Source organism: Hippichthys cyanospilos, chromosome 19, assembly GCF_059441005.1.
Source record: "Hippichthys cyanospilos isolate Australia breed blue-spotted pipefish chromosome 19, RoL_Hcya_1.0, whole genome shotgun sequence".
Lineage (NCBI taxonomy): Eukaryota > Metazoa > Chordata > Actinopteri > Syngnathiformes > Syngnathidae > Hippichthys > Hippichthys cyanospilos.
Window position 1 is genome coordinate 5,989,446 of NC_142387.1, and position 22,948 is coordinate 6,012,393.

Here is a 22,948-nt window from a genome sequence, read left to right on the forward strand (position 1 = left end):
TAAGTGGTTATGATTGTCGAGCTTGCTGTTGTGCACAATCACAATGTCAACGACTATTCAGGTCATTTGTAGTCCACCACTCTCCAGGGTGAAACAGGATGTGCATCAATTTGATTGCACTGTTTGCTCTGCAGCCTTGTGAAAGGTTAACCAGCAGCTAGGTTCTCCAGAACATGAGCGATATATTTATATAAGGTTTATTTTGACCACCAAGTAGACAACCAAAGGTTAGATTGTTGAAAAGCATTTTGGTACAGTCTTTTTACTGCTTCCAAGGAGGTTGTGGTAATTCCATAAATTACATTGTAATTCAATTATTTTATTCACCACAATATATTTTTTGTGTTTTATGCACAGCTGTTGTGATAACATCATACTACAACAACGTATTTAGCAAAACAGAAAAAACAGTGTGCCCAAAACAGGCAAAACAGACAAACAGTATTCCTTTTCAATAAAATGTTTAGTTTTAATATTTCAAAAAGTTGTAGTTAGAAATGGCTAGAGCTAAAAGCATTTTGTACATACATGTTTTAATTTTGCTACTTTGGCACTTAAAGGGTTAAAATTAATTCATAAAACCTTGTTAACATGAATTTGGAACCTTTATGTGTTGTTAAAAAAAAGTGTGTTGAAATAAAAAGTGGTCACATATTTACAAAATATATATAAAAATATATATACAGTAGATAGAAAAATAATACATGACATTGAAACAAAACATTAAAATTTAAGTGCAACAGTTTGAAACAACCTACTTTAAAAACAGTTTTCACACTTTCAGAACATTGAAAAACATTGAACTTCTGATTGAATGAGTTGAATGCCAAAGTAATTGATTATTTTAGGTGATTACGTATAAAACTACTTTGAGTAAATGAGTAATCAATTTTTAGTACTAAATTATTTGAGGTTCCTAAGTGCTAATGTAATAGATTATTTTAGTTAAGTGCTTCTCAAATAATGCGTCAGGCCCCACTGGGGGGCTACACGGAAATGCTGGGGGGGAACTTAGATGTACTTGTTTATTTTTTTCTGTGTTAGACTAAGTTGCAACCCATATAAACACTGTAAAAAAATGTTTTTCTTTTGTTAATGTTAAAAACAATACTGGGTTAGGTATACTTTTACAATTTTTATAGATACAGTACGTATCCTATTTATAATCAGTGTGTCGAGTGAGGGGGGTCACGAAAAGTGTGCTCTTTCCTGAGGGGGGGTTTGCAAGAGCACTTAGGGTACTAAAGTACTAAAATGCTCTATTACGCTAGTATTTAGTCAGCTCAAGTAACAAATTACTTCATTCAGTACCAACCATTTAAGACCTTTGAGCAAAACACAAAATATAAATAAGTGCCTGGGATTGGTCAGCACTCTTAAAAAAATTAAAAATATGTCTTTGGGATTGAAGAAGTTCATGTACTTGTTTATCCAACAGGCAAACTTACTGAAATGACAGTTTTGTTTTACAAGTAGAAGTTTTCCAGTGTACTGGAACGTGTGAACCACAGGAAATGAATATGCTGGTCAAATAACCGTTTTAATGTACTGTGTTAAGTCTGTTTCCAATCTTACACACACACACACACACACACACACAGCGTACAGCCTTGCAGCATGTGTCAGCACAGTGTGCACTGACTAAATAAGGCAAGGCATCAGTTGACTTATCAGCACCAGCCAGGAATATATACACCACTGATATAGCAGGCCGCCGTCTCCCTCGCTGTCATCTCTTCCAAAAGCGATGTGCGTTAAGTACGTGTGCATGTTTCAACAAATATTTTGGAGCTTGCATATAAAACAATGTTGCTGGTCATTGTCACCGCCTCTATATATAACCATGTAAAGTAAATAGTTACATTAAGATTTAAGAACTTCCTTCTATTCGAACGAGAGAGACATTATGTAGGTGCAGTGACAACATTTTGTGGATATTTTTAATGAGGTAGCTCCAAGCACATTTTCGCTATCTGATTATGAAGTGACAAAATATACAGTGAGCCAGGAGAGAAAAAAAAGTGTTATGTCAATGGTCTGAATTGTATTTATCCACTATGTTTGACTCAGGCCTTGTCTACATATAACCAGGGCGAAACAAACACTTATACTCCCACCCCACCCACCCCCACCCTTAATGTGTAAAAAATGTCCATCCACAAAGCTTAGTTTATTGAAAAAAATCTCTGCTACACAAATCTGCATTGTGCAGTTTTATTCATTTACAAGAAAGGTGTCAAAAATACGGCCTGCGAGCCGATTCTGGCCCACGGACAGGTTTAATCCGGCCCGTGAATGATTTTGTAATTATAAAATGAGTTGAGATTTTTTTCAATAAATGAAAAACTAGAAATGTTTTATGATTAATAATAACTAGTGCTTCGCGTATTGAAATACAATGTTGAGTTAGGTAAGTCTAATATATCGCTCATTGCCCAAAATATCGCAATACATATCGCGATACACATTTGCTATAATATATCGCAATACACTTTTAAAACACAATAGCCAGCACTAATAATAATGTTTTCTGATTAATAATGGTGTTGTGCTTGGCGAAACATGGCGCAACATTGCTTTCGGGAAAAAAACTGAATAAACATTAAATGCTTAGTGTGTATTTGAGGAAACTTAAATAAATAAAGATTTCTTTAGATATCTCGAGATGGAGGCAAGATCTCCAATGCACCCATTCACACAAATTCAGTATAGGACAAGCACTGGAAAGCACTATTTTTAAGTGCGAAGGAAAATTATTAAATTCATATTTTTGTAAAGACTGTGTGAATTCAGATATAAGTGATTCTAACAGAAAGTTAAGTCTACAGATTCTGACTAGTTCTTTTTTTTTTTTTTTTTTACAGTTTTAGACACCTGTAATCTTTAGAAATGCTGTAAAAAAAAGTAGTTAACAATTGTTGAAAGTTGATTCATGCGACTTTTTATTTTGTTGATGTTAAAAGGCTAGAGTTTTAGGTATAATTATACCTTTTTTATAGATAATAATCTCATATTTATAGTCAGTGTGGTGAGTGGGGGTTGTGAAAGGTTTTCTCTTTCCTAAGGGCATTTTGTAAAAAAAAAAAAAAAGTAATAAAGCACCGTGTTTATGGAAACATTTAATGCTGGTGGAATTAACTATTTACCTGCCAAAGTAGCAGAAATGCACTAAGCAACATTTACAGTCTGCCTTATATTAAAAGCACAGTCTTTGATATTCTCTGTTGTTTTTTCTTCCTTATAAGTCACACAAGTCAAGGAACAGCAATATTATGTATTTATTTTTTTAATTCAACGTCTACTAGATGGATTTTTGTTTGTGATCATATCTATTGCATGTTTAGCTTGCCATTTTCTGTCTATTTTTCCTACTTCTGAGTTGGGCCCGACCACCCCCAAAAAATTAATTTTATACTTACATAATACGTAATATGTTTTATGTTTTGTTTTGTTTTTAACAAAAGCAACAAACTAAAAAAGTGATTAAAAGAAAAAATGTATTAATAACATAAAAACTGGATAATTTATTGAAAAAAAATTCAAACACTCACCATCTATAAAGTGCATGAGAAATGATTCCAGAACCAGAAACCTTTTAATAAATGTCATGGTTGTATAGTGGGACCTCCATAATCAATTGCCTGTAAAACTAGCACAATTGTCAGGAAAATATAAAAATTGGGGCTGTCAAAGTTAACTTTGGAGATTTAAATTTTATCAGGCAAGCAACAAACAAAGGTGAACCTTTATGTAGTTTAACTTTAAAAAGTGTGTACATTGGTAAAATAAAAAATGTGCACACTTTGCTGTGTATAGTAAGTAAAGTAAATAAAGTAAGTAAAGTAAATAAGTAAATCTCTTGTAAACTTCTTTGGAAGTAGTTGAAAATTGCAATTAATTGTGATTAATTATGGAAAACTTTGGAAGAATTAAAAATTTATATGCTGTCATATTTGTTTTTTGTTTTTTTTAACAGGTGTATTTTACAATAGTTATAACAGTCATTGAAAAAAAAAACTATGATTTTTTTGTTAATTCCAAGTAAATCTGTTATTGAAAATTTTTTATCTATCTTTCTCATTAACTAGTAAAATGTCTTTTAAAAAACAACAGTTTTTTTTTTGCAACACACACATGTGCACATTAAGATATTGTCCATGATTAAAAGTGACAGTGACACTTGTTTTAAGTAGTTATTAAAAAAAACAAAATAATTCCAATTGAATGAGTCATTGACTCATTCAATCCCCAAAACATATTTTTACGTTTTTTTTGTTTGTTTTTTGTTGTTGTTGTTGTTTTTTTTTTTTTTTAGTCCAGGTACAAATCCTTATTTGTATTCCTTAAAAAAAAAAAAATCAGGTTTTTGTCTACAGGAGTGGCTAGAAATGGCTATTACAAAATTAATTAAGTACTACAGTAATCAATGACTTTAGGTATTTGAATAATTTAGTAGTAGTTCTCAGTAGTAGTACCAAATTTCTAGAGCAATTGAGTACATAATTTTATCTCAAGTAATCAATTACTTTAGTACTGAATTCACTTCAGTACTTGAAGGACTGATGTCATAAAGTAATTGATTATTTTAGCACTTCATTATCTAAAGTCAATTTTGAATTCATTTAGTACTTGCTTTGAACCACCTTTAGCCACATTTGGAAAATTATTTCTTTGTGATTAAATGAGTTAATAATACAATAAAAATAAAAATTATTTATATTGTACTGTATTTAAACACGCTTTTTTTTCCTAATGTTGGAGCACATCAGCTTCACCACCACTCACTTTTTTTTCTTCTATGAATTAGTTGGTATCTTTTCCACCTTGTCTTAACTAGTGACAATCTGCATGAAATGTTGCATTTTCTTCGACATATCTATTGACATTCAATTACAATATATGAAAGCTTCATTCCTGTAAGACTGTTGTGGGTGAGGTGGAAAGGGACAGTGATGGGATTAGGTTTCACCAACATGCCATTACACTGAGTGACTGCGGCTAGTGAAAGCTCATAGAATGCTTCTTCGGGAGTATTGGTGTGACTCAACCAGCTGCACAGAGGATAATTGAGGGGGATCATGTGAAGTCCAACAGCAGTATAAACTATTCCCTCGAAATTCCTCACGTTATTCTTTCTTCTCGATTTTTTTATCGGCTTTAATTAACTGAGTCCCTCTTTTCTCCGTCAAGCATAAGGTAGGAATTTTATCAGCTTGATTTAAGAACTGTTTTACTGGGTGAGTTGAAATTTAGCTGAAGAAAAAGAAATTGATTATGTAAGCAATTGCTTTAGCGCTTAATTACGAAACCTGTTATTGTAGTACTGGATTATCTAAGGTAATTGATTACCATAGTACCCTATGTATCCAAAGTCAATTAATTAATTATTAGTTAAACTTTCTTAAGTACTAAAGTAAATGATTACTTTATGTATTCAAGTCCTTAAGTAATTAATATTAGGTCATCAATAATTAAAGTAATTAAATACCTTAGGTAATTATCAAAGTGGTTAGTTTAGGTACTACACCACTTAGTTTCAGGATTAGTAATGGATTACTTTAGGTACCGGAGTACTAAAAATAATCAACTCCTTTAGGTACTAAAGTAATAAAATAATTGATTACTTAGTGCTTTTGTACCCAAAGTAATCAATTACTTTATGAAATATGTATGTAATTGTTTACTTAACGTGCTTAATTCATTTAGTGCCAGACATTTTGAGACCTTTCTTGAGCCCATAAGTATCAAACTGTTTCAGATGATTAGCTCATCAGCAAGCTCTGCAGGAGCTTGAAAATTATTCTCATTTGAATCAGTTATTTAGGAATGGACTAAATTTCTGGACTTAAGAAAAATATTTTTTTCTGCACATGTGTACTCAGAGCGGAGTAGGGCAGCACGGTGTACGAGTGGTCAGCACGGCCGGCTCACAGTGCAGAGGTCACAGGGTCGATTCTGGCTCCGGCCTTCCAATGTGGAGTTTGCATGTTATCCCCATGCCCATGTGGTTTTTCGCCTCCCACATGTCAAAAACATACATGGAAGGTGTTTTGGACGCTCTAAATATCCTTAGGTTTTATTGGGTGCATAAATGATTGTTCGTCCCTGTGCGCCCTGCAATTGGCTGGTAACCTGTTCAGGGGATTCCCCAACTACTGGCTATAGACAGCTGCGATAGGCACCGGCGAGCCAGTGACAGTAGTGAGGATAAGCGGCTGTAGAAAAAGGATGGATGGTACACTCAAGGCTCAGGTAACAACCAATCATAGCTCAGCTTCAGAACACTAGGCCAAATACAGAAAGCAGGTGAACGTTGATTGGTCGTTACCAAAAAAGCCTTAAGTGCATGTGGTGTTATTTTAATTGAATTTAGACAAAATATTTACTTGCCTGCTGTAAATGGTTACACAAGTTTAGTACCACTTCAAAAAAAGAGGCAAATTCCATGTCCTTCTCATAGTAAGAATATATTCGTTTGGATGTTAGGAATGCTTTACTTAAAAATCTGTACTCTGTGTCAGCGTTGGATAATGAGCGTTTCTCCTTTGCATTTCAAAGCAAAACTCCTTTTAGTATATGCAGCCTCAAGCGTCTGTTACATAATCTCTTTTGTTTATTTGCAGCGTCCTTTTTTTTTTTTTTTTTTTTTTTTACCTGCTCGTATGTTTCTGTGCATCCATAACCTTCGGATTTGTGCGCGGCCTGTCAATTCTGTTGAACCATTCTGATTGGCTGGCTCGGACGCCGTTGCTCCAGATGTTCCTGGATTGGATTATGGAGCTATCGCTTCTCTTGCTGCTTCACAGTATCGCTTTTTCAGATCCCTTCGTGATGCTTGCCGCCCCTGTTGTAATCACACACGCACAGATTGCGCTGAGCAGATATAGTGTGTCCATGTATGAGCCAGTGTGCATGCACTGACTGTGATTAAAATGTTCCTTAAACTCAAGCGGTTGCCTGGCAATGTGACCTTTTACTCTTCCAAGCAATGTAGCTTAACAAGGTGTACGCAGTGGAGTGGCACTTGTTCAAATCTAGAGAACGAACGCTTGCGTGTGTGGGGGGGTGTACGTGTGTGTGTGTTGCAAAGGCAGTGTACCACTGTAGACGTACAGTAGGCTGTTGCGTGGGTTTTGTTCATTTGCAAATTCATTAATACACACCAGATGCCCGGTTGGCCCGCTTGCTCAAGTGTTGGTGCTGCTGGTTGCCATGGATACTCCATCAGTGTTGTCATTGTTGTTCACCAATCAACATTTGTTGATCTGGTTTGTAAGTAGCAGAGATGAAAGAAGTCTTTTTACAAAGACGTGAATATAATGATGAAAAGTTTGATCAAGCACAACAGTGTGTTGGCTACTTCGTTTGACTGCTGCTTAAGGTAAAAAATATAGTTTTTTGAAAATGTCTTTTGAAGGATACGCATAAACATTTAAAATGATAAAATAAGAAAAAAAAAGAATACTTACTCTTTAACTGAAAAAGTTATTTATAGCACGACTAGGTGATATGGACTAAAAATAATTTTCTTTTATCAGTCTGCATAATTATGATTTTTATTGATTTTGATAGAAAAAGTAAACCCCCAAAATTTTGTTTATAGTTTAGATTTATTAACAAAAAAAACTGTGGATAATATTCAGACAAATGATAAAGACTGATTTTAAATTATTTTTAACGCAAACGTAGCATTCATAAATTAGCTTTAGCACTAGCTTGTGCTTTTGCTTGAAGCAATAGTCTATAGTCTATTTTACTTTTTTTGGCAACAAAAAGTTAATATTTTGCCTACAATCAATTTGATCACTAAATATTATCTTGGGGAGCACGGTGGAAGACTGGTTAGCATGTCTGCCTTACAGTTCAGAGCTCCAAGGTTCAATTCCAGCTTGCCCCAGTCTTGCAAAGTGGTGTTTGCATGTTCTGCATGTGCTCACATGGATCTTCTCTGAGCGCTATGGTCTCCTCCCACATTCCAAAAACATGCATGCTAGCTTGTATTGGACACCCCAAATTGCCCTTAGGTGTGGTTGTGAGTGTGTCTCTGTGTGCCCTGTGATTGGTTGACAATCAGTCCCGGGTGTCCCCCGCCGACAGCTGGGATATACACCAATAAGCTAACGACAATTGTGATGATAAGCAGTTCTGTAAAATGGATGTATGGACTATTATCATATTAAAATATTATTATCATGTATTATTATCATATAAATGTATTATGTAAATGTATTTAAAAACACATTTTCTACTTGCTATTGACTGAAAATGACCTGTGCTGCCTGCCATTTGAGGTTTTCAGTCAGCAGCATGTGAAAGTGTTTTTAAAAGTATTAATTGTCCATTAGTTATCAAAGTAACTAATTTCTGTCTCATCTCAGATCTGTCATTTAATTGCAGATACAGTTATTATTTACTTAGAGATTTTTTTTCCAATATTTTCAAGTGTTAGGTAAAAGGAATGCCTTAAAATGGCTGGTACTAAAAGTCTTACGGTAATTATCGACAAAAGATTAATTTCTACTCCTAAAAATGGCTAAATATTTGGACTATCTCTTCAAATGCGACTACTTTTGAAAAATCTCAATATTACGATTGAGCCAAGCATATCTTCGATTTCTAAAATAACAAAATAATCAAATTAATTCTGTTTATTGCCCAATCTTTATCAAGCTAAAAAAAAAAAAACATTTCAACAAATTCAGTTATATGAATCCATCAATTTTTTTGCATGGTTTACCCCTTTCCTCTGACAGTCACCCCGCTCCCCTTCTGTGGTGTCATTAGCTGCATCAGCTGTGCTCATTTTTCACCGTGTTGACACAAAAAGCAATGTGAATCTGCGCTGCTACCGCCGTCATCAAAAGCAAAAGGATCATCCCAGCCGGGAGATAGAGTGTCGTCTTTTCAACAACACCCACCGAGATCAGGTGCATGTTTGTGAGCCTTGGACATGTGCCAAAGCGTCACCCAAATACACGCATGTCACACTGTGCAGACATTTTTATTCCATAGATATCTTCAAAAATCAGTAGTCTGTCTCAGATTATTTTGTGTTCTTTTTTTTCCAATATCCAATACCCAAAAAACACAAGATTATATGTTAATGGCGAGTTTAATTTTACAACAACAAGGTTCCCTTTGTAAATTGGTGACGTTACTTTATTTCCTTGTGACAGCAATCATCTCATACATTTAAATGTCTCATTTCGTTTTACTCCAGTGCCCCTCTGGTCATGTGGAACCTCATCACAGGAACAAAATAAGAATCATTTCAGAATTGGTTTGGGCTAGTCTCGAATAACATTACTTGTGCTTTTGTAATCCTGAATTTGCATGAAATAAGACCTCAATTGTAGGTAGGCACAGTATACGAAAGTGACAAAGGGCATCACATGATTCTTTACCCTTGATTCATAGTACCGGTAATTGTTTTGTCAATTAATCGGTATCAATGTTCTAAACATGTTTTAATTGACTGAAAAAATGTTTGGGTTTTTTTGTATTTGGTTTATTTGGAACTTCAGAAAATCAGAAAAATATTCATCTTTGTTCTCCAAAATAAAATCAGATGGTTGCAAATGTCTCATTGTGAATGATCATAATTTTACTGAGAAAATATTCTGTTAAAAATGCTGAGCATTTGGACAATTTTAGTTGAATTAATTCAGAGTAATCAATTATTAAAATGCTTCTCAATTACTTGATGGTTAATTGATGAACTGTCACACTTGTAATTGTATCTTTTTTTCGATTATATTAATCCTCCCATAAACAACACAAAAATAAATCATTTTATATTTAGTTTGGGCAGCTACCGGTATAAGAAATATCAGTACCTTTTAAAATATGAGCCTCTCATGCAAACAGAGTATAATTAAGGCCAAAATAGGAAGAATATTACTTATTTTAAGAAATACACTACTCCAATCTATGGACTCACTGTGTAATTGCAAATACTGTACTGCAGAAAATATCAAATTAGTGACCAGTTTTATCTTAATCTTGTGTAAGGTGTAGCAACAGCACAGCTTTGAGTTGTACATGTTATAATGTTAAGTTATTCCATTAAAAACCAAAAAATCTAGCAAGCAGTTGAGATGGCAACTGTGACATATATGGTCCTTAAAACCAATTATTTTCTTTCTTAATGTGCTGAATGGATTGGTTGAGTGGATAATTCAAAATTTTCATGAATAAATCACATTTCATGGAAAGTTGCAAAACATTATTTCAATGTCTTTTTATCCCGATAATATATGCAGTACCTCAATATTTTTTAGGTTTCCGATATCCCGTCGCTGTTTTCATTACACTTAAACGTCTCAAGTGGTGACTGTCCCTGAAATCTGACCTCGCACCCGACAGAAAACTTTTTTTTCTTTTTTACTTGAGTGATGAAAGAGATCGATGGAAGTTAATGAAAGATTTTCAAGAGCTGATGTTTACCACCATCCAGGTCAAGACTCATCTTCTGGCTTATTATACTTTGGACCGGTCAGCATTCCACTTATCATTCTGTACGGGTGGGAGATATGTGGGAAAGAAAATGAGATGGGAGAGGGAGGGGCTTCGGAGTGTAGAGCTGTGTCAGCATGTGTGTGAAAGGGAGCATCTTCACATAGACCACAGCCCAGTTGATGAGTGATGGACTGAAGCTTAATGACACACGCACTCATTGGGGCCACTTAAATATTTATGGCGGAATGCTCTGAGCAAGGACTGTAATGTAAGCGTAGAGTAAATTTAGAAATGCTCAGTGTGCGTGTGTGGGAGCTTGTGGACGTGCCTCGTGCATGGGTGCTTAACATTGAAACGCTGCACCTTATTTTGCTTGGAAGCAATACCGGCCCACAACCACAGGGTGCAAGGTGCTTGCAGGGCTCAAAAGAAGACGTGAACAGGTGCAGAAACTATGTGCAGAAGCTAACTATTTTCTGAATTTAAAATGGAACTTTTTTGCACGTTAGGGTCAGAAATATTTCGATGGGGTGGCCAAGGTTTTTCTTACCAACCAGAGTCAGGGTTCCATGAAATAAGATTTATACATCTGCGAGACAAATCCATCACATTAATAGTAAAACGTGATCAATTCTAAATTCAAATTTGTTCACTCTGGTGAGCCAATTGTTTCGGCCATGCGTATGCCGATCACACACTTGTCATAGTTATATGATGAATCAATTTAAAAAGGAATTAAAATTGGGTTTTTTCACACTCATGCCATACAGGAACTAGATCTACTTCCTGCTTCCATGTTGATAAATCATGGGAAATTGAACTTTTGAGCAGCTCGTCCTCAATGTATTTTCAAATATGTTCAAACATGCTTATAGAATGAATGCCAATTTTTTTTTCCCCATAATGCCACGGGGAATTGACTTATGCATGTGCAAGTAAAAAAAAAAAAAAAAAAAAGCTTTGTTTAGCATTTGCCTACAACATACTAATCAATCAAATTAAATTAAGTAAATATTGCTAATAAATAATTATTACTGTTTTATCATTGTGTCCATTCAGCAATTTTTCCCCATAATTTCACATGATGTGTTGCATGCGCAAGTCATTGTGGCATTGTGTGTTTTTAGTAAATAGGCTACAAATACAATCAAACACCATACTTGTAGCCTTAATGCTAAAAATGTGGTATTTTTTCCCCTAGTGCCACAGGGATTGATCCGAACATGCCAAGTAGCATTTGGCCTTAAATATACTAATACTTTTGAAAATGTAGTAAGTGAACTTTATTTATCAGTAATTTTTATGGTTTTATTACTTTATCCTTTTGACCTTTTCTTCCCAGAATGCATGTGCAATTAAATAAAAATGCAGTTTTTTAGCATTTGGCCTGGAATATACAGTACTAATACTTATGAAAATTAAGTACGTAAACATCATTTATTTGACATCATATTTTAGGCTTTGTTACTCATTTTATTTTGCCCATTCTGCATTTTTTTCCATAATGTCACTAAATATGTTGCATGCACAATTCAATACCCCATGGCATTATGGGAAAAAAAGTTTTTAGTATGTAGACCAAAAGTACGTTTGAACGTGTTTGCAAGTACGTTCAAATGTACTTGTGGTCTACCTATTGTTGTCTTGTAGCATTTGATGTACAACACACCAATAAAAAATTCAGTAAACATTGTTTATTAGTAATATATATTTATTATAATATATTTTATTGTTTTTTCCCAACATTTTTTCCTATAGTACCACAGGATATGTTGTATGCATAAATCAAATGCATAGGGAAAAATACAATGTTCTTAGTATTTACTACACATGTACATTCAAGCATATTTGCAAGTACCGTATGTTCAAACGAGTTCGACAGTTGAAAATGTTTACACCAAATTGGTAGCTCTGCATTTTCTTACATATCGACTGTAAGGAAGAAACTGAATCAGCGATAACGCACAGACATCACTTCAGACTGAAGTCTACGCCTTCTATATCTGTAGCGTCATTTCTCAGAAATTTCCATTGTGTTGCTATACACCCAAACACACAAACATGTTGTTTATTCTGAACGCTCCTTAGCAGAATACTGAGCATCACCGGGGATACAACTGACCAACGTCACCATCTCCACTTTCCAAGCGTTCATGTTTTCTCACCTTCCGATTCACTGTGCTCCACAGTGACTCCCATCTTTCTCTGCCTGTCACCTCCCACCCGCAGACATTCTGTCTAGGAACAGTCTGTGTCACTTCCGGGATTTGCTAGGCGTGCTACCTAAAGAGAACTGTTACAATCCTGTATGGATGTATCACAGCCATGGTGTGTACACTCATAGCACATTCATGCCTGCTCTTATACAGGCGCACATTTCACGCATTTCACAAATAGACGTGCACATTTCTTTGGGGATTACATATGTGGCGGATGTACGTTTCATTCATTTTAAACATGAAGTAAACGCAGACATGTATTCACGTCTGGTTTGGATAGTAACAAGTACCGTACCTCATGAGATGTAACTTTATTCATTTCAGTAAGTCCCTTTTGCACTTAGTCCAGAGCAGAGGTGGTGAAATGTTAACATGTTTTTTGTTGCAGTTGTAACTCAATCTCATGAACAACAAACAGCCAAGCGGATTGGGTTTAGCTATTGATGTTACACTGTGTGTAGTCTAAGTGGTTATTTCCCCTCCAGTCTTTCATTTAAAAAAACACACACACACACACACACAGAAAAAGAAATTAGTTTCCCAGCATATAGCATTGCTCCGTGCTTCACGGTAACAAATAAAGCACTGTGTGTTAAAAGGGCTGGTCACTCAGACAGTGCGAAATTCTCAGCGACTTTATTTTTACATTTTCATCTGCAGCTGGTCAGTGGCAAGCTTCTCGAGAGACCATGTAGTCTGTCTGAAAATACAGCCCCAGTGTGTCCTCTGTCTCTGGGTCATGCACCGATTTATTTCTGGGGAGGAAATCGAGCCGTTGGCATATGGCTCCTCATGCATTTTAATAAAGCTCCTCTCACAAACAGGACATCCTTCAGTACAAGTCTGAAATAGAGTCATCTGTCCATTAAGGTCACTCTGACCGATAGATGGATAGAGGGAGGCAGCTGTGTGTGTACATTAAATTACATGTTACATCAGTGTTGTTGTTTATATGTAAATAATTGATGAATTGTGATGAATTTCTCCATCCATTTTCCAGGAGATATACCACCATTAATATTCACATTCAAACCTTTGGACAATGGTGTCCAAACTATGGCCGGGTGGGGTGGCATTTTTTGGCCCACCACCCATTATTAGGTGGCCCTAATGACAAATCATGTCATAAAAAGGATATTTGTTACTAATGAATATGTTTTATATATTGTAGAGCTTTTTCAAATATGCAAACATAATAAGAAAATATACGATACAATACAAATATATAATGAACGACGAAAAATCAAACAGTAACAACATTTCTTTTCAAAACAATTGATAATTATTAATTAGGGGAATAAGGAATATCATTTTTGCTTGTAGTTCAATAATTAGTCATTTTTGAGCTTTACAAGCAAATAGGGTTAGGGTTAGGGTTAGGTTTTAGTTTGGTTTCCTTCACTTTCTATTCTGAGTTCAAATTGTGAACATATCACATAAATGTTTCCCAAGAAACCGCAATTAAAAATGGTCAGGTTATGGCAGAGTGCTCGTGTTTTGTTTCTAAATGTGGAGATGGGGTTTGGTTGACTATGAATGCAGGAGCATACATTAAGAGGGTTACAGGATCACTGACCACCCCCAAAATTGTGTAAAATTCTAAACGATTTACTTGATAGAAAGCTGTTCAATTAGAAGTTAACTAATATATAAATAAGTAAGCAAATTGCCGGACTGACTTGTTTTCTTTTGCTTGATAAATTAAAGTAAAACATTTCAGTGGCCCTTGCATCCTATGATTTTTCTTTATGAGTCCATCAAATGTTTTGACACCAATGATTTAGACGCTTAAATGCTTTTATTCCAGGGGTTTTCAAACTTTTTGGAGTCAGGGACCCCTTTTAGAAAGAAAACTTTTCAAGGACCCTCATTGCAAAATGTTTGCATAAAAAAACCACAAAAAAAATCTTTTCATCCAAACATAAGTGCCCTTTTTATTCACCAACAGATTCAGTTTGACAGCAAATATATTTGTTATTTTTCAGCTATACTGAAGTTTAGAAAATAGAAATTGCAAATTGCACACTTCCTCATACTCAATGGGTAAATTTCAAACCGTCTACTGCCACATATTTAGTGTCTAAATAATCAAGCTCTTTTAAAATGGCAAGGGTTATGTGGGTCTATTTGACAAATTTAAAAATTATTACATTTTTGCTTGAATTGATTGCTTTATTGAAGAGTCATAAATACTTTCACAATTTAATATGAAATGAAATTAACACAAGATATGTATATATATATATATATATATATATATATATATATATATATATATATATATATATATATATATATATATATATATATATATGTGTATATATATATATATATATATATATATATATATATATATATATATATATATATAATTACTATTATTATATTTTATTATGTTATTATTATATTATTATTATATTTTTGTTTTGGTTTTTTTTTGTCATTGTTATTGGACAATGGAGGAAAGATGCTGAAAGGAAGATGGATGTTAACGGGCACAGCTGCCCATGCTTCTATGATGACTTTCAAATCCCAAGGCTTTAATTGACGCTTGATCTGATTAGGTCTCCATTTGGAGGAATTCCGGTGACATTGTAGTGGCATTTCATGGCAGCGTTTTGTTAAGATGGTCACGTTACAGTACATTTCTCGGTTAACTCTAAGCTTGCATTGATCCCAAAAGATAATATACTCTTCCCCTGTTCTGGCAGTTTTGCCCATAGCACAGTAGACACAAGCCAGGTTTATGTGATGGTTTTAGCTTGAGGATTTGCTACCACTCTTTACTGTTGGCATTAGGATGGATGTCTATTTTTTCCCTTGCATCAATGCCCACTGTAGAACATTTAGGAACTTGTCACATGTGCAATACACACTTCTGCTGACTGCATTATGGTTGGAGCATCCACTCCATTTGGGAGGGAAATAAATTCTGGTTTTAGATGTGAGATCAAACGCAAGGGTTTGTGTTGGTATGCCAAAAAAAAGATACAGCTGAAAGATGAGTTGGAATTAAATGAAGGCACAAAAGAGAATAGCACTGTTTTTGTTATAGCTTTTCAGTAGACAATACTGAAGAACTTAAATGTTTCTACAATGTGAAGTAGTGTTTAGTCACAGTGCTTTCAAAATCCCGAAGACGTATTTATATGTCTTTTCATAGACCAGACATTAAATGCCTGGTACTATAGTGTTTTTTTTTTCTTCTTCTTCTATAATATAAGGGTGTCTGAAGATAGCTGGCATTGAGTGAATTTATGTCTAAACCACTGGCAACACATGAGCACACTCATAAATGAAAATATCCAAATTGGGATCAAATAGCTATCACCCCTTCCTGGTGCCAGATGGCTCGTTAGTGTGAATGGGGTTCTTGGTGCGCCTGATCATGACTATTACAAAATTATGACGGCTGTACTCACTTTATGAGACACTGTATGAGGATGGACTATATAACATTATTGAAACGACGTATCTTTGCTTGTTAGGTGACTACAGTGTTGTGTTTCTCTTACAGAACGGCCCACGCCAGGACTAAGAGCGAAGCCGCAGACCAGGCCGCCATCTCTGCAGTGCAAGATGCCGAAATCGCCAGAGCAGTTGCTAGGGAACTTGCACCAAATTTTTACCAACCAGGTAACAAAATATTCAAGCTATTTAAAGTACCATGAACACTTTCACTTTACCATGATTGTAACTTTTTTGCTGCCATTGACGATTAAAGTTGTTAAAGCTCTGTTTTTACTGGGGTTGCATGTTATAGACATCAAGTTTATTTTAGCTGGGCGGGTAGTCAATTGCAGTAGTGAACAACATATTTCAAATAAATAGTCTTAATTTAGGTTAACAGTGCGGTTGTGACTTTTTGAAATGTGAGCACAAAAGTGTCAGCTTCTTTGTTCTAGCACTGAAATGGCAATTGAGAAGTAATGAAGAGGATTACAAATGTGCCACAGTGTAAGGCTGTGTTTGAGCCAAAGACAAAGCTGAATTCTGCATGGAAGCCTTGTTTGTGCTCTCAACAGCTAGGGGACTAGTTGCTTCAGCCTGAAGCCATCCAAATGTGTCGTAGTAATTGTGTCATTTTTTTATTCTAACAATTAAAATACCGTACACTTTTCGAAATATATTATGCAATGTTTCTAGGACTATAGCAGAGAGGTAATCACCGAAGTGAATCATATCTTAGAAAAAGGTTCCATTTGCTTTGAGGCAAACACAGATCACAACCCACGTGATGATAATAAAATAGAAGGATGAATACATTTTTTGTTTCTGCTTGATTCAAGACTAAAGGTAAAGAAAGCACAAAGCCCAACAAATTGAGTCTTTTAACATGAATACTTACTGGGCATAGCTTTACATATAACTGCCCAGTCTGATGAGAGCTAATAAAAATACTAATGTAAATAAATAACTGTCAGTTCTGGAGATACTACCTAATTTTACAACCTAATATATGATTCCCTTCACAGATACCTTTAAATATTATTTGAAGTATATATTAGATATTCTGGTTCTGTTCTAACCAGCCACTTTATGACCATTTGCACTATGCAGTTATATCACTAGAAAAGTTGTACCAGATATTTTACCTGTGAAGCTTTAACAAATACTAATGATAACCAAAAAAAATAATGTTACAATATTTTTGGAAGATTAGTTAACAAAAACACTCTCACTTGTTGTTGCTCTTAATACTTTGCATTTGGTTATTATATCCATGGCCAAGTGTTTTCATGCAAATATAAACTATAAATGTCACTTTACTACTGTAATAGTATTAGAATACTCTGGTGCGCTAAACTGAGGACCTTCTTTACTTTCATCTATTTACATTTTGCTACAGCTCGATAACACAATATTTCACGTTTACCAGAAGTGACCAGTGAGTCTATGTTGAGTTATGTATGCCCTGTTGTATGCACATGAAAGAAAAGAGACCCATTCATTACACAGCGCCTTTATAGCTGCGAGTTGTCTGATGTGTACCAGAGAGGCGTGTCACCCTCACTCCCACTGTGCAGTATATTTAGGCCTATGAGTTGCATGACCTTGGGCTCATGCCAGAAGGCACCACAAAATAGTGAGTGACCAACGCGTTGAAAATGGTACTCATTTGAGTGCGTCCCCTCAACTAAGCCGTAGTGATGCTCCACTCTGGCCGCAAACTCTGTGGAGCCATTTGTTGTGTTGTGGAAACCGATGGTCATCACACGTATCCACAAGACTATGCAGAGAGGGTGTCCTTGTCTTTTAAGTGAGATCATGAATGAGGGAGTGGACAATGTCATCATCAAAGTGTGCAGGGCAATTCAACCTCACAGAATCCAAAGATGGTATTCTGCTTTGCTGTTGGTTCATTTAGTCCTTTGGTTGCATGTTTGGGTGCAAACACACTCCCCTATTCTTTGTTTGCTTATATGACAACCACCTCAGAGAGAACACAAGCAAATAAAAGCCAACGAATATTCACTGTTGTCCTTCAGTGGTGGCGTCATAGTCAGTGTTATGTTATCTTAAGACAAGCTTTTGTATTAGCGCTTGGCCGTTAAAAGGCTCCCGCCCACACTAAATGTGTAACTATGAAGGGCCTGTTTACTTGAATACATTCTTTAAACTAAATGATTCTACAAAGACTTAATCGTAATAATAATGATACACCTCCTACACCTATTTGAATTGTGTCATTTAAATGAATGCATTGAGCTTTATGCTCATGATAACACATCAAGCACTTAATAGAAGGGGCAATTAAAATTGGGTGATTATGGTCCTTCAACCATGAGCCAAAAATAATTGGCCAGATTTAGTTTACCTTTCATTTTAACTGCAGTTGTCCACAACTGCTGTCATTATTAATGACACTTAAATCTATTCCATCACCTTGAATCCTTAAAATTTACAGTATAGTGTATCATTGAATGTGTCATTCTGTGACCATGTCATTCAAAACAAAGCAAATCTTAACTTTTATATGCAATGATTAGGTGAGCATTGCAAGGAAGGAACATAATGCAACATAAATGAAGCATAAATGTAACCCTAACACTAGGACACATTCACCTACTGTTAATACAAACACAAATGGACCAAAAAGTAAGCTATTTTGACCCGTGTCATTCACAGTGAATAGATAGCCAGCCAGCCTGCGACTGGTGAAAATCAGATGCTCATTGAAATGCGTTGGAGCAAGATGTGATTTTATTCCTTGTAAATGTTTTAATTAAGCGGCTATTAATTCATTCACCGCCTGCTTGTCAATTACATTTTTGTCAACAGCGGATGGGGGGAAAATCTGATTCGGCGCCGCTGTAAATGTCTAACATAGAAACAACTTTAGTCGTGTACAGCCAACAGTAGATTAAAACAATGCCCCAGATAAGAGATCAAAGCAGTTTGAGAGTCCACTGGGAGAAACCTATTTTATATGTACGAATCAAGTCGGAAAGGAAAGAGTCTATGCTTTCATTTGGTAGATTCCGTGTATCTGTAATCATCAAACACAATATTGTGTGGGTATTAAAAAAAAAAAAAATCTCTAAAATGGCTTGCAGAGATTGAGTTAATTGTTAAACAGTATTTTTTTTTCTGCCAGAATCACTATTCAACTAAAACAGTCAATATTGTTCCACCCTCGTCAATATTTTCACAGAGATGGCCAATTGACTACATTTCAGGGAACTCTTTAATATTTGATGTATTTTCTAGCTACCTTGCCATGGAAATGTTCTCACTTTCCCCAGTCCCTCGGGTTTTAATGCTAAATCCTCTTGGGTAGCAACCAGGGCTCTAAACCCCTTGTTGTTTGTAATTGACATTTCAGACTCATTGCAGATTATCACCCACATTGGGAGTGTTCACTTCAAAAGGGAAAATAGGGTCACAGAGAACAGAACCCTGACCTTTATGATTGGTTCACACACAGCACCCTGGAGGGGGGCTGTGAGGGCGAGAGTGGGCGTGGGCCCTCATGGTGACGTTAATTGGGCTATATTTGTTGCCAGCGTGTCTTTGCCGCCGTCTGATGGAGACATAGCTGGCATCACAGTGCGCTCAAGAGGAGCCCCCCCCCCCCCCCCCCCCCCCCTTGCCACGGCTGACGCGGCGCAGCTGTCCCTTCCTTCAGCCGGTCACCAGAGGCGGGTGGGGGTGGTGAGGGGTACTCTTCACCTTGTTTGGCCCAGTGGAGGTGTGTTAAGATCGAGGCATAAAGGCTGGAAGCTGAAACGAGCAGTTGCTTCTTACGAGTACTGCTGCAGCAGGTGTCACACTTTAAATGATTTTAACGTTGATTTTGGACAAAAATATAGGTACACACAACCTGAGCCAATGTGGTGCCCTGGTGAAGATTCATATATGGCGCCCCCCTCTGTCTGTGATTTTACATGCCCTTGCCAAAAATGAAAAGTCTATTATGCATGTGCAATAATTAAAGAGTGCATATATTAATATACATGTATATATGAATATTAGACAGGGTACTTGAGTGTAGTGATGGGAAGATGAAGTTCCAAAAAGCCTCACATTTGGTCAACATAGGGCTGAAAGCTCACTGACTTGCCATTTCTTAACTCATTCAATCCCCAAAACGTGAGTTTACGTTTTTAGAAATTCAGACATTCAATCCCAAGTATGTTTGGATTATTTTTGCAAATATTTTCAAGTGTTAGGCGAAAAGAGAGTCTAAAATTGACTAAGACTAAAACAGTTAATTATAGACAAAATATTGTTTTACCTCTAAAAAAGGCTAAATAAGTGGACTGTCCCTCAAAATGCCATTAAGTAGATAGTACCTACTTTAAACATGTCTTGTAAACCACCCATTCACTATACCCATTCATTTTTTTAAATGATAAGTTAATCATATTAATTGAATTTCTTACCCAGCTCTGGGAATGAATGTCTGGACTCTTAAGATAAAAAAAAATGTCTTTAGGATTGAATCAGTTAAACACCTCTCTTTTAACCAAAATTGCCTTCTAAAGAACTCAAACAACATAACATCCAATCCTTGAAGCAAATCTGAAACCTCATTCGACTACCCCCACTGTGCAGTTTAAATGACATTTGATAATAAAACTAAAGTTTTGAATATTGACATAGCTGATAATAATAATAGTAATAATAATAAATCTCCATCAATTATTATATGCTTAATGTGCTCAAACCAGAGAAAATAGTCCTAGCGTCAAGACAGTCAAGTCATGAATACTGCATGATTTAGCCTTCATAGAATACGTACTTGGGATGTTAGCTAGCTGTGGAGACCATAAATTTATCAGCGCAAACGTTAGCTGACTCACAAATCAACTCATTGAATTCTTGCGTGATTTTGATGCTGATTGTTTTTTATTTGTTTTTTTACAAAATATTTTATTTTCAGTAATCATTTACAGACCTGAGCAGTATGCTGCTACGTTTCAGTCCGTTCCTGAAGTTGATTAGCTTCTGTGAGGCAATGTTTTTTTTTCTTTTTTGTTTTTTTTGGGGGGGGGGGTTATTTTTTTTATTTTCACCCAAGCATTTCTCATTTGTGGAATATGGGAGACATTTTCATTTTGATGTATCCCTACTAATTACCGGTATATCACATTTTATGGCTCAAATAAGCAATGAAGGGTTCTTCCGGTTCATTTGAAAATGCAATGTGTGCGGATTATCCTGCCAGGTATGACAATGACATACAATGTATGACAATATGTACTCACCTGTAGCCCCAATGCACATCTGCCAGAAATGCCAATTACAATAATAAACAATGATATTGCAACAAACATGAGAGCTTAAAACATTATCAATGCAATATGAAATTGGACACACTTTCTTTCAGGGAATCCTTGTTAGCATTGCATCTGAATAGATCTACGAACATCAATCTGTGGGATAATCCGTTTCCTAGCCCCATGATTTAAGTCAATGCTAAACGCACTAACATTTAAAGCACTAAACATAAAATCCTTCATTGTGTACTGAATATCAAAATGAGGTGAAGGGTTAAATCTACTCATCAAGGCAATATTTTCTTTTTTTTCTCAGCAAACATTTTTTATTTAGGCAATTTAGGCAAAGTAGCATTGTCCATGTCCTGTATAGTCTTTTTAAGACAAACAACAAGTCTTAGAGTGACACATTACAAAGTTGCAAATTAAGTGTGATTTTTCACACGTGGAGGTGGACATTTACATTCAGTTTCTGAGTTCATTCAAGTACACAGTGAGAATATCTAATATCGAATCTAAGTACTGCATGTTTGTGTGATGGGGAGCTTGAGCAAGAAATAACTTTTACTGTAGGTTGACGTTACATCCCCTGTCTAAATATTTTTATCTTTATAGAACATAGAAGTAAAACATGTCAACAAATTTAAGACTTTACAGTTTTATTTAAACATGTTATTGAAATAATGCTTAGCCACAGTTTGCAGCTCACAGTTATACTCGCATGAGGCAGGAGGAGTTAGATAAGAGGCCGCTGCTCTCTCGGTGTGAGTTCTTGGACACTAGCTAACATTTTTTTAAATAGAACTGGCATCTGTTCAAGGATTGGTTATCTCCCAAGCCATCTGAACTGTTCTGATTTTATGATTTATTTTTTGCTGTTAGTATTGTCGGTATAGATTTGCGCTTCCCAGTTTTGGAGGAATAAAATAGATTTTCTGTAACTACAAATGCATGGATAAAAACATTTGAGCATTATTAAAGAAAATATGGCTGACAACATAAACAAATGGGATTTTTATGAGCATTTAATGTAGGGCTAGGAATCTTTGAGTCTCTTATGATTCGATTGCATTCTCTTTTCTAGGTCTAGGTCTTCAGAATTGATGTTTGAATCAAAACGGTTTTTGATTCAGGATGACGATGATTTCTCCTTCAATCTTTAAATGTGCAAAGAATCCAGTTTGCTTTGCACTGACAAATAGAGACATTAAAGTTTCTTTTTTTTCTTTCTTTATTTTAACATTTATCAAGATTTGAACTATAGGAAAAGTGCCTTTTTCCAGAAATAAAACAGCACGTGGACCATAACTGCTAGTCTATTCTTTGTTTTGAAGCGTTGACATATCAGCCACTAAAATGGAAGATAGAAGCATTGTTATTTGAATAGATATTTTAAACTAACAAAGTGACTTGGTGGACAATTAATTCATTGTAATCCAGCAAAATATCCCTGTAATTCCACCCCAATCATTCTTCTTGATGTATGCCAGATTTTAGAGATAGATAGTGTTTAAAATACCCGATTGCATTTGAAAGCACCACATAGTT

The 22,948-nt window shown here is 35.5% G+C and overlaps 1 protein-coding gene across 2 annotated transcripts in view; it reads left to right on the plus strand.

The window, feature by feature from the left end:
• Positions 1–22,948, plus strand: part of jph1a (junctophilin 1a) — a 39,867-nt gene that overhangs the window by 9,697 nt on the left and 7,222 nt on the right. For both annotated transcript variants that reach the window (XM_088402221.1, XM_088402222.1), the window contains exon 4: positions 16,195–16,313. In XM_088402221.1, the coding sequence (XP_088258347.1) occupies positions 16,195–16,313 (119 nt within the window). The remainder of the gene's footprint in view (positions 1–16,194; positions 16,314–22,948) is intronic.